At 50.4% G+C, this 14,801-nt stretch overlaps 1 protein-coding gene across 1 annotated transcript; it reads left to right on the top strand.

Moving 5' to 3' along the window:
• Positions 1-1,692: 1,692 nt before the first annotated feature.
• LOC112671212 (histone H4 transcription factor) lies at positions 1,693-13,002 on the top strand. Its single transcript, XM_025465267.3, has 11 exons — positions 1,693-1,845; positions 2,032-2,303; positions 7,333-7,519; positions 9,383-9,612; positions 9,860-9,971; positions 10,147-10,299; positions 10,808-10,885; positions 10,972-11,092; positions 11,179-11,317; positions 11,409-11,533; positions 12,035-13,002. The coding sequence occupies exons 3-11, from the start codon at positions 7,342-7,344 to the stop codon at positions 12,456-12,458; spliced, it is 1,560 nt and encodes a 519-aa protein (XP_025321052.1). The 5' UTR covers positions 1,693-1,845; positions 2,032-2,303; positions 7,333-7,341; the 3' UTR covers positions 12,459-13,002.
• The last annotated feature ends 1,799 nt before the right edge of the window (positions 13,003-14,801 follow it).

Raw genomic sequence — 14,801 nt, 5'->3', positions numbered from 1 at the left:
AACAAAATAAATCTCGACCCCAAAGAACTTCACTAAAGTACATTATTTAACAAATACGTCTTGAACCCTTCATGTTTCAGCCCCTAGGCTAAGTAATGAAGTCATGAAGGTGAAGAACATATACAATTCCTGCCCTCCCTTACTGGAAGACTTCTTGGGGGAAGAAAAAAAAGCATCTTCACTGAGACCAGAAGACTGAGTAGGAGTCAGTCAAAAACATGTCAGAGGGAGGGAAGGGGGAGATGGCACCAGGCAGAGGAAACAGCAAGAACAAGGCAGGAAAGATAAAAAGCAGCTTGGTGTGGTGCAGAATCTGAAAGAACCTCGGGGCTGGGGGCACCTGGGTGGTTTAAGTGATCGAGTATCTGCCTTCAGTTCAGGTCGCGATTTGGGGTCCTGGAATGGGGCCCCCCCATCCGGCCCCCCGCAGGGATCTCATTTATTCATGAGAGGCGTCTCCCTCTACCTCTCATGAATAAATACATAAAATCTTAAATAAAGAAGAAAGAAAGAAAAACTCGGGGCTGGAGAGCTGAAAGTGAGGGCAAGTAGTGAAGTATGCAGGACTCAGATGCCGAAGGGTTTTGGCCTTGAGGCCGCAGAATGCCTTGAAGTGTTTAAAGCGGGGTGGTGGTTTAATCGGATCTCCCTGGAGATAATGGCTTGGAGGGAAGCAGGAGTGCACGCAATGGAACCAGCGTAGAGCGCGGGCTGGACGTCCTGAGTAGACTTACGAGGGGGCGGCGAAGGATAGGTGTGTGTGTGTGTGTGTGTGTGTGTGTGTGTGTGTGAATTTGAGAGCTCCTGTGTCTAAGGGGGTAAAACCCACAGGCGGAGGATCGTAGGTAGCGGATGAGGGAGGAATCGATCAGGGAGGACCAATGGGTTTGTGACTTGAAGGCGTGGATGGGTAACGTGGTTGCTCCCCGAGCCCGGGAAGAGGAGAGGTGTGTGTGTGGGGGGGGGGGGGCAGAGAAGACGGCCCGGGAAAACCGATATTGAAGAGATCAGAGTAAGAGGGTGAAGGATGAAGGAAGGACGCCAAGGTGGGTCGGGAGGGGCGGACAGCCCAGCTCACGCAGCGTCGCACGCCGCCGCCCCCGCCTCCGGCTCCGCCTCCTGCCTGCGCTCCCCCTGCCCCCCCGCCTCCGGCTCCGCCTCCCTCCTGCGCTCCCCCTGCGCCTCGGGCTCCGCCTCCTCCCTGAGCTCTCCCTGCGCCCCCGCCTCCTCCCAGCGCTTCCCCTGCGCCCCCGCCTCCGGCTCCGACTCCTGCCTGCGCTCCCCCTGCGCCCCCGCCTCCGGCTCCGCCTCCTCCCTGCGCTCCCCCTGCGCCCCCGCCTCCGCCTCCTCCCTGCGCCCCCGCCTCCGGCTCCTACTCCTCCCTGCGCCCCCGCCTCCGGCTCCGCCTTCTCCCTGCGCTCCCCCTGCGCCCCCGCCTCCGCCTCCTCCCTGCGCTCCCTCTGCGCCCCCGCCTCCTCCCTGCGCTCCCCCGCCGCGACGCGAGGTAGGAGAGACCCCGCGCGGCACGCAGCCCGAGCCCCGCGCAGGCCCAGTGGGTGCCGAGCGCGGAGCCTGCGCAGTAGGGGGAACCCGGGGCCTTGGATCCCAGCCCACGCCCCGCCAGGAGCCCCGCGGCGCCAGCCTCGTTGCCTTGCCCGCATCCCGCCGCTCCTTACTCCCGCCCCTTCCGTATTTTGGCCGCGTACGGCTCCGTCAGTCGCAGCGGCCATTGGCTGAGAGAGGGATCCGAGAGCGGCGATTGGTTGTCGTTGGCCGTCGCTCAAGCGCCCTTCCGGAGATGGGCCGAGGTGGGAAGACCCGGGGAGAGCCGGCGGCGGAGGGACGGTGAGCTGGGCTCCGGGCGTCCGCGGGCGGCGGCGTGGTGCGCTCGGAGCGGGCCGCCGGGGCCGGGCTCTTCTCCGGCCACCTCGGCCAGGCCCCCTCTGGCAGCTCGGCCACGTTGGTCTGCCCGGCGCCTGCAGGGCCGCCGGCCCCTGACGCCGGCTCGAACCTCCGTGCTTTCTCGTCTAGGGCTGCGCTGCTGCTGAGATTCGGTCACCGCCACGCCTCAGTGGGGGAAGGACTCCGGGACGGCGGCGGGGCTGCGAGGGAGAGGTCTTCCTGCCCGGACGGGCCCCTGCCTTCTCCAGTTCTGCTGGCGTTTCGAGGGCCCGGGCCCCGCGGCCTAGGGCTGGTCTTCCGCGCGTCGCCCCTGCGCTGGGATTTTCCTGACCTGACCTCCTCATCGGCGCTTTGTGTGGGCGGTGGTCTTCACCCGTCAGAGCCCTCTCTCTGGCCAAATTGTGAGTCCTCAGGAGGTTCAGGACATAGGTCCCTTCTTTTCTTGAATATCGTTTTAGAGTTAATTCGGTGCCTTGCGTTAAAATATGTATTCATAGATGTCTGCTGATTGCTTGTTACTGTGACTCCAGGTGAAAAGAAGTGCTAGGAATCCCCCAGGTTGTCCTTTTCCTTGACATTTTGTAGAATTCTGCTTAGATCGTCTTACCCTCAGAAGCAAGGGTACGAATAGCTCACACTTGTTGAGTTCTAGGGGGGTGTCTTGCTAAGCATTTTAATATCCATTACCTGAGTTAGTCCATAAATCAGTGAGGCGGGCTTAATGATTCCCCTGCTGCATGGAAAAGTGAGGCTTCAGTAACCTGCCCCAGGCCCCACAGCTATTAAATGTTGGAGCTTTCTAACCAGGTCTGTTGAATCCATCACCAGTTGTGATATTAGCGTCCCGTTTTATGTTAAAAAAAAAAAAAAAAAAAAAGAGGGGGGTGCTCAGAGAAGCTAGGTTTTTTTATCCAAAAAGTAAAGTAACAAGTAATAGATTCACTTAAAGTTAGGTTTGTTTTGTTTTAGTGTATGTGCTCCCAAAGCGAGCACTAGATTTACTTAAACATTAAGAGAGTTTGTATTAGGATGTGCTGACCCTGGAATTAGAACTGGAGAGGGGGGGGGATCCCTGGGTGGCCCAGCGGTTTGGTGCCTGCCTTCCACCCAGGGCATGATCCTGGAGTCCCAGGATCCAGTCCTGCATGGAGCCTGCTTCTCCCTCTGCCTGTGTCTCTGCCCCTCTCTCTCTTTCTGTGTGTCTCATGAATAATAAAATCTTAAAAAAAAAAAAAATGAACGGGGCACTGGCAAGGCTATCAAGGAGCTTACAGTGTATTGGAAGAAGCCAACAGAGTAACTACTTAATAAAACATGCTTGGGGTATTGTGTATGCAGATATGAAGTCTGTGGGGAGGAAGGAATCAGACCAGGAGAGATGAAATGGCAGATGTAGGAGGAAAGTGGAGCCAGACTCCCTGGCTTTGAATTCTGTCTCCATCACTTCCTAGCTTTGTGGCCTTAGGTAAATTACTTCACCTAGCAAGGCACATTTCCTCATTTGTGAAGTGGGATGATGATGGTACCTGCCTCAATAGGTAGATTGTTGTATTAATGAGTTTTTATATACGTAGAACAGTGCCTTGCCTACCCTAGATACTTATTGTTATATCATTCTAGGCAGAGTAAAATAATTGAGACCGGAAACTTGAGGTAAATTGAGGCCAGTTGGAGAAGAGCCTTGTATGAGGTACTAAGTGGACTTGATCCTGTAGGTAGGAGAGAGAGGAGGTTTGGGGTATTATGTCTGACTTAGGCTTTTCCTGCTTTTCCTACCCCAATATCATAAAAGTAGTCAGTATTTTTTTCCTGATAGGGTTCACTGTTCATCTAGAGCAGCCCAGCAACCCCATGTATACAACAAGGTGTCAAAGTTGACTGGCTTCTTCCAGGAGAAGAAGCTGTGGATTTTTTTTTTTTTTTTTTTTTTTTTTTTTAAGATTTATTTATTCATGAGAGAGGCAGAGACACAGGCAGAGGGAGAAGCAGGCTCCTTGCAGGAGCCCGATGCGGGACTCGATCCCAGACCCGGGATCACGACCCGAGCCAAAGGCAGCTGCCCAACCACTGAGCCACCCAGGCGTCCTAGAGGCTGTAGATTTAAAAAGCGTTTCTCTGATAAGCGGTTTGGTCTAGCAGGTTCCTGTACTTGTAGGCATGAAGGATTTCAGATACTTATTTTTCCTCTCAGTATTAGAGTCCCACTCAGGTAGAGCAATGCCCATCTCTCTCCCAGGCTCCACCACAGCAGGGGCAGCAGCCATCAATGAACATCATCCAGGACACTCAAGGGGCAGAGTCAAGGCCTCTTAGGGTTCTCTCTCACCCTAGATTTTTGCGTTCAGTGTTCTCATCTGTCATTCTACTGTAATGAGGGGAGCTGTTCTTTATTGTTCCAAGCCTGCATCAGAACTGGGGTGCTAAGGTAAATGGGCGGATTTCTAGGCTTCACCCTGAGTGTCCCGAAGAAGAGACTGGAGAACTCTGCATTTGTATGCATAGTAAATACGGAGAACCTGCAGGGCACCTGGGTGGCTCAGTGGTTGAGCATCTGCTTTTGGCTCAGGTCGTGATCCTGGGGTCCTGGGATCGAGTCCAACATCAGGCTCCCTGCAGGAGCCTGCTTCTCCCTCTGCCTATGTCTTTACCTCTCTGTGTGTTTCATGAATAAATATATAAAATCTTTTCTTTTTTTTTAAAGATGGAGAACCTGCAGTTTCTTCTAATTTTGCTTCCTATTTCTTTTTCTTTCTTTCTTTCTTTCTTTCTTTCTTTCTTCCTTTCTTCCTTTCTTCCTTTCTTCCTTTCTTCCTTCCTTCCTTCCTTCCTTCCTTCCTTCCTTCCTTCCTTCCTTCCTTTCTTCCTTTCTTCCTTTCTTCCTTTCTTCATGAGAGACACAGGGAGAGAGAGGCAGAGAGACATAGGCAGAGAAGCAGGCTCCATGCAGGGAGCCCAGTGTGGGACTCAATCCCAGGTCTCCAGGATCAAGCCCTGGGCTGAAGGCGGCCCTAAACTGCTGAGCCACTGGGGCTGCCCGATAACGGCTTCTTATGTTCAGATGGAACCTACATTTGACCCTTGAACAACTTGGCAGAATTGAGGGTGCCAGCCCTCGTGCAAAAATCCACATATAACTTTTTTTTGTTTTTGTTTTAAAGATTTTATTTACTTATTTGATAGAGCACGTGTGTGTGCCAAAGCAGAGGGAGCAGCAGGCTGAGGGAGAGGCAGGCTTCCCGCTGAGCAGAGAGCCCAACGTGGGGCAGTGGGGCACTAACCTGGGATCATGACCTGAGCTGAAGGCAGATGTTTAATCGACTGAGCTACCCATATGCCCTTGTTTTTGTTTTTAAAGGTTTTATTTTGAAGTAATCTCATCACTCAACATAGGGCTAGAACCTATAACCCGGAGATCCACAGACTGAGCCAGTTAGGAGCCCCTAATGTGTAACTTTTGACTCTCTCAAACTTAACTATTAATAGCTCTACTGTTGACCAGAAGCCTTACCTTTAATTAACATAATTGATTAACATGTTCTGTATATGTACTATGTGTTACATTATTACAATAAAGTGATCTAGAGAAAAGAAATGTTAGAAAGTCATAAGAGAAACATTTATAGTACTGTATCAAACTGAGTTTATGTGGCTTCTTTGTAAGATGAATCCTGTTGTCAGCACCTACATCAATATTGTCTTTTTTTTTTTTTTTTTTTTATTTATGATAGGCACACAGTGAGAGAGAGAGGCAGAGACATAGGCAGAGGGAGAAGCAGGCTCCATGCACTGGGAGCCTGACGTGGGATTCGATCCCGGGTCTCCAGGATCACGCCCTGGGCCAAAGGCAGGCGCCAAACCGCTGCGCCACCCAGGGATCCCCATCAATATTGTCTTATATGAAACGAAACACTGCAGATATTGTACGTATTACTAACACTAGACATCAAAAATGAAAGGATAATGTAGTCTGTAAGTGTGTGTGTAAGCTTTGATAAATTTTAACTTTTTAAATTAATTTTTAAAAGTAATATACACCCAGTGTGGGGCTTAAACTCATGACCCTGAGATCAAGAGAGTATGCTCTACTGACTGAGCCAACCAGGCACCCTGATAAATTTTAACTTTTTAAAAAAATATATTTTATTTATTTATTTGAGAACAGAGTAGAGAGAGAGGGCAGGAAAAGCAGACTCCCAGCTGAGCAGGGACTTGATGCGGGACTCGGTCCCAGGTCCCTGAGATCATGACTTGAGTCAAAGGCAGACGTTTAACCAACTGAGTTACCAGGTGCCCCACATTTTAACTTTAAATAATAGATTTGTGTATATTTTACAGTAGTAAATACTAAATAGATAATAAATTGTAAATAATAATAGTATTCTAAAGTAGACTAGTATTTGTGTATTCGTTAGATACCTAACTTTTTCTTAGTTCTTCAAATATTTCTGGACTACATAGTTCCTCTGCGAATTTTTTCAAATTGTTGCAAACCTCCAAAAAGCTTTCCAATGTGTTCGAAAACTATTGCAAAACTCTTCATATAAGGGAGGACCCGTGCAGTTCAAATCTATATTGTTCAGGGTCACCTGGAAGTTTTAGTCCAGAGGATGTTGGGGGGGGGTGGTGAGTAGCCACGGGGTAGGTTAGGCAGAGTAGGCAAAGGCAGACTGTATGGTGGTTTGAAAGCCTGGTGGGGACTTGGACGGGATGCAGTAAGAGATAAAGAGCTTCTACCGAGCAGGTTGGAAAGAATATGTTGGAAAGAATATGGACTTTGGAGTCAGCCTGATGTGACCCCACCACACCGCTAGTGTGTGGCCTTGAGCAAAACAGTTGACCTCTCTGAACCTGAAGTTCTTATCTGTCCATCAAATTAAAAATAGTACTTCTCTCCTAGAGTGGGGTTGGAAATTCAGTGACATCCGGTAATGTGCTTAGTATGGTGCTCGACCCATAGGAAGTGAAATTAAAGACAGAGAGTTTTGTTATCTCATTTCCAAGCTGAGGATGTTAAGGATTAGAAGGGTGAAGTTCCTTGGCCACGGTCACACAGCTAGTAGGCACAAGAGTCTGGATTTGAAGTCTGTTTCTTGTCCAAAGCCATCCCTTTGAACCTCTGCACACAGTTCTGCATCCCATTGGAATAAGCAATTCCTCCTCGGCCCTTTGCTCCTAAGCTTGGTGAGAAATCGGCTGTTCAAGTTCTTAGCTCATACCTGGCACACACTCAATACTGTTAGTGTGTGTTTTCCCTTCGCAAGAACCCCAGACAGCTTCCAGGGATTTGAGGAGCTGAACTGGGGTAGCAGTTTTTTGTGGGTCACAGGAGGAAACGCCTGCTGATTGTTGGCAGGCTGGCTGCATAGCCGTTCATCATCCCAGTGGCCCTCAGTGGAAATCCTTGCAGCCGCGGTTATCTTCCTCTGCTAGGATGAAGGCATGCCGCCCCCAGGGAAAGTCCCCCGAAAGGAGAACCTGGGGCTCCAGTGCGAGTGGGGGTCCTGCTCCTTTGTGTGTTCTGCCATGGAGGAGTTCTGTGAACACGTCACTCAGCACCTCCGGCAGCACCTGCATGGCTCCGGGGAGGAGGAGGAAGATGACGATGAGGACCCACTTGGTAAGAGAGCAGGACAGGAAGGGGAAAAATCTGACTTTCCTAATTGTGCTGTTTTTTTGCTTATAAAAACATTGTAGACTCCTTACAGAAAACCGATTCAGCAGGGTATGTGAAATCTGCCAGCCTGCCATCAAAAGACAATTATTGACAGTACTTTGGTGAACATTCTTTTGATGTCTTTGCATACATATGTATGTTAGATAAAGATGATTTTTTTTAAGATTTATTTATTTATTTATTCATGATAGACACACAGAGAGATAGGCAGAGACACAGGCAGAGGGAGAAGCAGGCTCCATGCAGGGAGCCCGACACGGGACTTGATCCTGGGTCTCCAGGATCACACCCTGGGCCAAAGGCAGGCGCCAAATCGCTGAGCCACCCAGGGATCCCTGATCATTTTATTTTAATTTTATTTATTTTAATTTTATTTTTTAAAAGGATCATGTACAAGCTGTCAACAACCTGTTTTTTTGATTCTCTGGTAATGCTTCTCAAATTTTTCTATACTGCAACTAACATTTAGGAATATATTTCACATCCCAACCCCATGCACAAAAGTTAAAAAGTACTTGAAACAATACCTGCCTTTATTAAATGCTCTCTGAAGTGTTCGGTCTTGTTCTTTTTCATTTAAAAAAAAATGGGGGAGGTTGTATCTGGCTGGCTCAGTCAGCAGAGCATGCGACTCTTAAGGTCGTGAGTTCAAGCCCCACGTTGGGCATGGAACCTCCTTTAAAAAAAATTGGTTTGCTATCCCCTAAATTGATTTTTTCAGTCACTAATAGGTCACAACACAGTTTAAAAAACTCTGTTCTAAAAAAAAAAAACTCTGTTCTAAAAAAAATAATAATAAAAAGTAAAGAAAGAAAGAACTCCATTCTACAGAAAGTACAGAGGCAGCTCTCTTTCCCCTATCTGAAATTCTGTTTCAAGTCTAGTGACTATATGAACCATAAGTAATAGTTTTAGAAGTCAAATAATATATATACAAAAGAGATATATTTTACATACATATATATTATATTCTCAAAGTAAGCTCCATGCCTAGCACAGAGCCCATTGTGGGGCTCGAACTCACAACTGTGAAATCAAGATTAAGAGTTGGACGCTCAACCAGCTGAGCCACCCAGGCGCCCCCTATATTTTTTAAAAGTACTTACTTTTTAAAACAAGTAAACCCCTATAAAGAATTCAATACGTGCTGAAAGAAAGATACTTGAGAGCTAGGCAGTAGACTGCAGCACTCTATGGCTTTCCTAGAGAGGATAGGTCTCAGGAAGAGTATGGGGGAAAGAAAGAAAGCCTGTGATCTGAAGGAAGGAGTGGGAGGTGTCCCAGGCTGGGAGGCAGCAGCAGAACCCAGAGCTACTAGCACATACCAGCCACACCTACTGTCTGTGAGTTTTTGGCACTGAGCCTTGCACACACCCTTCCCTCTGCCTCAACCACGCTTCTCCCTCTAGTTTATAGACACTCCTCGCCCTTCACATCTCAACACAGGGTCACTTCCAAGTCATCTCTGTGTACATCACATGACCTCTGATTGGTGATGTTATAGTGCCCAGGACCGCCACTCCTTTCATAGAACTCATGACTGGCTGTAGTTTTATATTTATAAGTGTGAATTACTTGATTATTGTTTTTTCTTCATGACTGAAAGCTGTTACGAGGGCAAGGACTGGGACTCTTTTTACTTGTTAGATCCCCAGTGCCTGGTGTATATGATCGATGGTTGTTAAATGCTGGTACTCCGCAGTAACTGAGTCAGGTTTCTGCCTCCTTTCTCACTGCTAAATGCTACAGATAGAAGGAGAGCTGAGCTTTGGAAGATATCAGGCTCCTCTAAATTCCCTTTTGCAGAGGAAGAATTCTCCTGTCTGTGGCAGGAGTGTGGCTTCTGTTCCATGGACAGTTCGGCTGACCTCATCCGCCACGTCTACTTCCACTGCTACCACACCAAGCTGAAGCAGTGGGGGCTGCAAGCCCTGCAGAGCCAGGCCAACCTCAGCCCCTGCATCCTGGACTTCCAGAGCCGCAACATCATCCCTGACATCCCTGACCACTTCCTGTGTCTGTGGGAACACTGTGAGGTCAGCAGGCAGCTCTGGGAATAGGGGTGGAAGGAAGTTGGGGAACTTAGCTCAAGATGCCCTGACCCTCTGAGGGATGTGCCCTATGTATGCCAGGTTCCCATTGGCCTCATTTCCAGGTAGCTCCCTTGCTCAAATTTGTGTATCCCCACCAACTTAATCTGGCAGACAGCCAAGTAGCCTCCACTTTGGACGTGTAGGGATAAAAGCTCCTCTCAGTTCTTACGCCAAGTTGCTCCTGGCACAGAGTTCCTTCGACAATCCTGAATGGTTTTATCGGCACGTGGAAGCGCACAGCCTGTGCTGTGAATACCAAGCAGTCGGCAAGGACAACCATGTGGTCCTGTGCGGCTGGAAAGGTAGGGCTGCTCCTTAACTTTTGGTCTTCTAAGAACTCCTGGGGTTGCTAAGGGCAGAGGGCAGCCAGGTCTGGGCCCAGGCCCATGGGGTAAGGTTGGCTGCTGGCTAGAGACTTGGCACCAGAACCTGCTCTAGGGGCTCGTGGCTGGAGCGTGACTGGGCTTTCCTTCCCAGGCTGTACCTGTACCTTCAAGGACTGCCGTAAGCTTCGAGAGCACCTCCGCAGCCATACCCAGGAGAAGGTGGTGGCCTGTCCCACCTGCGGGGGCATGTTTGCCAACAACACCAAGTTCTTAGATCACATCCGTCGCCAGACCTCTTTGGATCGTAAGCAGTCTGAGAGGAAAGGGGTGTGGGGGCAGGCTCTCCTGCTTGGGGTGGGGGTTCAGGGCATGTTCCCAGGAAAAGGGGGCCTTGGAAGACATCTGCAGCTTAGCCGCATCTACCCCGAGGGCTCGGTAACCTGCCACAGCCTTGGCTGACCAAGAGTCATTAGATGTTATTCAGTGCTTGCTGTGCACTGTATCTCCTTTTGCAGTGACCCCTCACAGCCCTATGAGGTGCTTCTCATCCCCCTTTCTGCAGATAAAGAAACTGAGTCTCAGGTTAAATCATCCACCTGAGATTGCATAGCCAGTTAGGGGTCAGACAGGGCTTCTAATCCAGGTTCTTGACTCCCAAGCCCCCTGCTCCTTCAGTGGTACTGTGTCCATCCTGAGTTCTTAAGCTCCCCCTTTCGTGGGCGGTTCCCCTCTCCCGGGGCTTGTTCTCTCTGCCTCAACGCCATCCCCCTGCAGCCCACCCTGTCTTCTGCCTGCCTCCTCCCCCAACCCAGAGCAACGCTTCCAGTGCTCTCACTGCTCCAAGAGATTTGCCACGGAGCGGCTGTTGCGGGACCATATGCGCAACCACGGTGAGTAGCCGGAGTCCCGTGCTCCTGGCCCACTTTTCCGGTTTCCGCTAGGCCTGTGATCACAGCCTCCTCTCTGCTTCTCTCAGTGAATCACTATAAGTGCCCCCTGTGTGATATGACTTGTCCGCTGCCATCCTCCCTCCGAAACCACATGCGTTTTCGCCACAGCGAAGACCGGCCCTTCAAATGTGACTGTTGTGACTACAGGTAAGGGGAGCCAGGGGCTGGACATCCGAGAACTGGCACCCCACCATTCCCTGTGCCCTCCAGGCCCTCCTGACCTCTCCCTGCAGCTGCAAGAACCTGATTGACCTGAGGAAGCACCTGGATACTCACAGCAAGGAGCCAGCCTACAGGTGTGATTTCGAGAACTGCAGCTTCAGTGCACGGTCCCTCTGCTCTATCAAGTCCCATTACCGGAAAGTGCATGAAGTGAGTGGGGCTTTTGGTGGGAGGGGGCTGGTGAAGGTGGGGGGAACCCAAGATGCAGACCTGATCTCCCTCTCCCTCCCCTCACTGTCAGGGAGACTCAGAGCCCAGGTACAAGTGTCACGTGTGTGACAAATGCTTCACGAGGGGCAACAACCTCACTGTGCATCTTCGTGAGAAGCACCAGTTCAAGTGGCCCTCAGGGCACCCCCGTTTTCGGTATGTCTCAGCCCTGCCCTCTAGATTCACAAACCTTCCTGTGCTCCCCCTCCCCGCCCAGTCCCCATGTTTGCAATGCGTTAAAAACCCACCGTCTCCGTTCAGGCTTGAGGAACCAGAGGATAAGTTATGGAGCAAAGATGATTTTTTTGAATTTTGAGTGTGGCGCCAAAGCCCTGCAGCAGAACCAGAGCTAGGGCCTCAGGGTCCTAATTGTAGTTCCATGGCCATCTCATAAATCCTGTGACACTCCCACCCTCCAGCACAGATCATTTCTTTTTCCCCACCCCACCCCAAGTTTCTACAGGATTTTCCATTTTGAGTAATGCTCCTTCCGTTCTTTCTGTTGCATATTCTCATCAAGACCTTTTTGGTCTTCAGTTCCTATCACTTAAAATCCCAGAGCTTGTCCCATCCATCTGTCCCTTACCCTACCAGTCTCCCGGACGCTAGGCAGCCCCATGCGTGTGGTTGCTGCCCTCTGTGCTCCTGCCCCACCAGGTACAAGGAGCATGAAGATGGTTACATGCGGCTGCAGCTAGTTCGCTATGAGAGTGTGGAGCTGACACAGCAGCTGCTGCGGCAGCCGCAGGAGGGATCAGGCCTGGGAGCCTCACTGAACGAGAGCAGCCTGCAGGGCATCATTCTCGAAGCAGTGCCAGGGGAGCCAGGAGCCCAGGAGGAGGCTGAAGAGGAAGAGGAGGGCGGGAGCAGTGAGGGGACAGGCCTCTCGGCCTCTCCAGACACTCCTAGCCCCATCATCCATGTGGTGAATCAGACCAACGCCCAAGGCGAACAAGAGATTGTCTATTATGTGCTGTCTGAAGCCCTAGGAGAGCCCCCTCCAGCCCCTGAGCCCCCATCAGAGGACATCATAGAAAAGCTTCAGGGAATAGCCGAGGAGCCAGAAGTCCGGATGGTGTGAAGGCAGCGGAGCCCGACCATTTCCAGCCCAGACCCTAGGTTTTGAGCCAGGCTGGTGGCAGTGCCCCTCATGGGCAGCCCCGGCCAATGGATGCCTTTAAGAGTGGTGCCAAGAGCAGTGCAGTGCACTTGGGACCCAGGTTGCATCATTCAGCAGACTCTAAAGACTTCCCTTGTCTGCCAGACCACGTTTTGTGGGGATCCTGAGGAGTTTGGATTCTTTGAGAGGGATGTCCTGGTTGTGTGTGTTCTTGTAGAGGGGCTTTCACCCCCTAGTCATGCTGAAATGGTGACTAAAATCCTCTGTCCGTTCACACCTATTCCCATCTTTAGAGGTCTGTAGGTCCAGGGGTGCCACGTGACTGGTCCGTGCAAGGGCCTCTTCCTCACAACTGGCCAAGGCAGCGTGAACCAGGCAGTCCTTTCCCTCTGAAGGGCTCCTACAACCCCAAGGACTTTTCTGGTTATCCTCAGGGAAGGGAGTGGAGGCACTGAGTGTACGTGTAACAGTTGTTTGGGTAATAAAAGAAACACTTCGGCAGTTACTCATTTTTTCTTCCTTATGTTTGGTGGCTGTTGACTAGATAGGAGACACAGCTGCCCAGAGAGGAGCTGAATAGTCGGGCTTGTTCTCCTTTGAGTGAGGGTTTTTTTCTTTTTTAACTACCCTCTTGTTCCCCTCCCCTCACCCCCTTGGTGAAACTTGTCCATTTCTTCTCAGAGCATCTGCCACGTCCACAGAGGGCCATGGGTGGGCAGAAGTAGCACTTCAGAATGCATGAGTGGGGCTCGTCAGGAAGGCAGCGCACCTGGCCACAGCCGTACCCTCTGAGTCCTGGGTAGATTTCCGGTGCCTCTGGGGTAGGGGTTCTTTACCTGTGGGACTGGGAGGGAAGCCTGGGAGCGGGGAGGGGGCAGAGAAGGTGGATTATGAGGCCCTAGGGAGTGGCAGGTACTCTTTGTTTAGGTACCAGGTTAGGAAATAGTGTGTCTGTACATTTTCCCAGAAAAGGGCCTGTTCTTTACTAGATTCTCAAAGAAGTTGAAACCCTCTGAGATAACCATTTCTTTTGCCCCATCTAGCCACTTCTTAGCTAAGAATGGAATGTGTCCATTCTTAGGGTCGCTGCCACTCTGGAGAGGTCAAGTATGTACCTCGGGTCCTAGTTGAGCAGAAAGGACTGAGTTGAATTCTTGTCACAAAAACTGTGCCTATTGCAGGAAGAGTTCAGGAAAGAAAAATCTCTTCATTAATTCCATCATCCATTTACTGAGTTCCTCCTGTATAGTCCAGGCACTTTGGCAGGTACTAAAGATACAAAGATGAGTAAAACCCAGGACCTGCCCTGAAGAGACGTGCTACTGAGGCAAGGCAAGATCTAAAGGAGCAGAGTGAGAAGCCTAGCAGGGTTCATTGAGGCTCGAAATAGGAGGAGACAGTATTATGTGGGCGAGGGATCAGGAAAGGCTTCATCTGGGAAGTGGTTAGAGCTACTGTGTACCAAGGTGTGGACAGGTCACTCTAGGTAGAAGGTCTGTAAAGCTGAAGGAGTATGTCATGGTCTGCAGCATAGAGGGCAGTAGCCATGGGGAGAGACGAGACCGGGCAGGCAGGCCAGGCCTCCCTGAAGGACCATGTCAGGTTTGTGATGGTGATGCTGCTAGTGATTGGGCATACATGTTGGAAAAGTGAGAGACTGCAAGCAGAGAAGTTAGGGGGCTGCTGCGAGAATCCAGGCAAGAAATAAAGGAGGGCTTTAAGGCTGTGTCCATGTAGATATTGACATTGGCTCTATGGGGAGAAGCAGTGTGGAGGAGAGCAGAAATGTGGATTGAAACTGCATCAGCAGGGATGCCTGGGTGGCTCAGCGGTTGAGCGTCTGCCTTTGGCTTGGGGCGTGATCCTGGAGTTCCAGGATCGAGTCCCACAGCTGGCTTCCTGCATGGAGCCTGCTTCTCCCTCCACCCCTCTCTCTCTCTCTCTCTCTCTCTCTCTCTCTCTCTGTGTCTCTCATGAATAAATAAATAAATCTTAAAAAAAAAAAAAAAAGCATCAGCAAAGTCACTGGGTTTCCAGGCTCACCCCTCCAGGATCCTGTGCTGATTTTGCCACCTACACCCTGTCCTCCACTAAACAAGCATAATATGCTTCTCCCAGCATGTCTTCCACTAGTTGAAGACAGCTGAGGCTTCTTTGGGCTAAGGACCCTGAGTTTCTTCTCTATCTTCTCTTGCCCTATAACTTAGGGCCCTCTCCACTCCTGCCTCTTTTAGGCCTGTGTTTTGGTGGTTACATCATGCTCTCAATTTATGTGAAGCCACTGCCCCCTAGAACCCCTGTCTT

The sequence above is a fragment of the Canis lupus genome, chromosome 5, assembly GCF_003254725.2.
Source record: "Canis lupus dingo isolate Sandy chromosome 5, ASM325472v2, whole genome shotgun sequence".
NCBI classification, from domain to species: domain Eukaryota; kingdom Metazoa; phylum Chordata; class Mammalia; order Carnivora; family Canidae; genus Canis; species Canis lupus.
The sequence above is the reverse complement of the archived record's forward strand: the minus strand, read 5'-3'. Positions and strand labels throughout refer to the sequence as shown.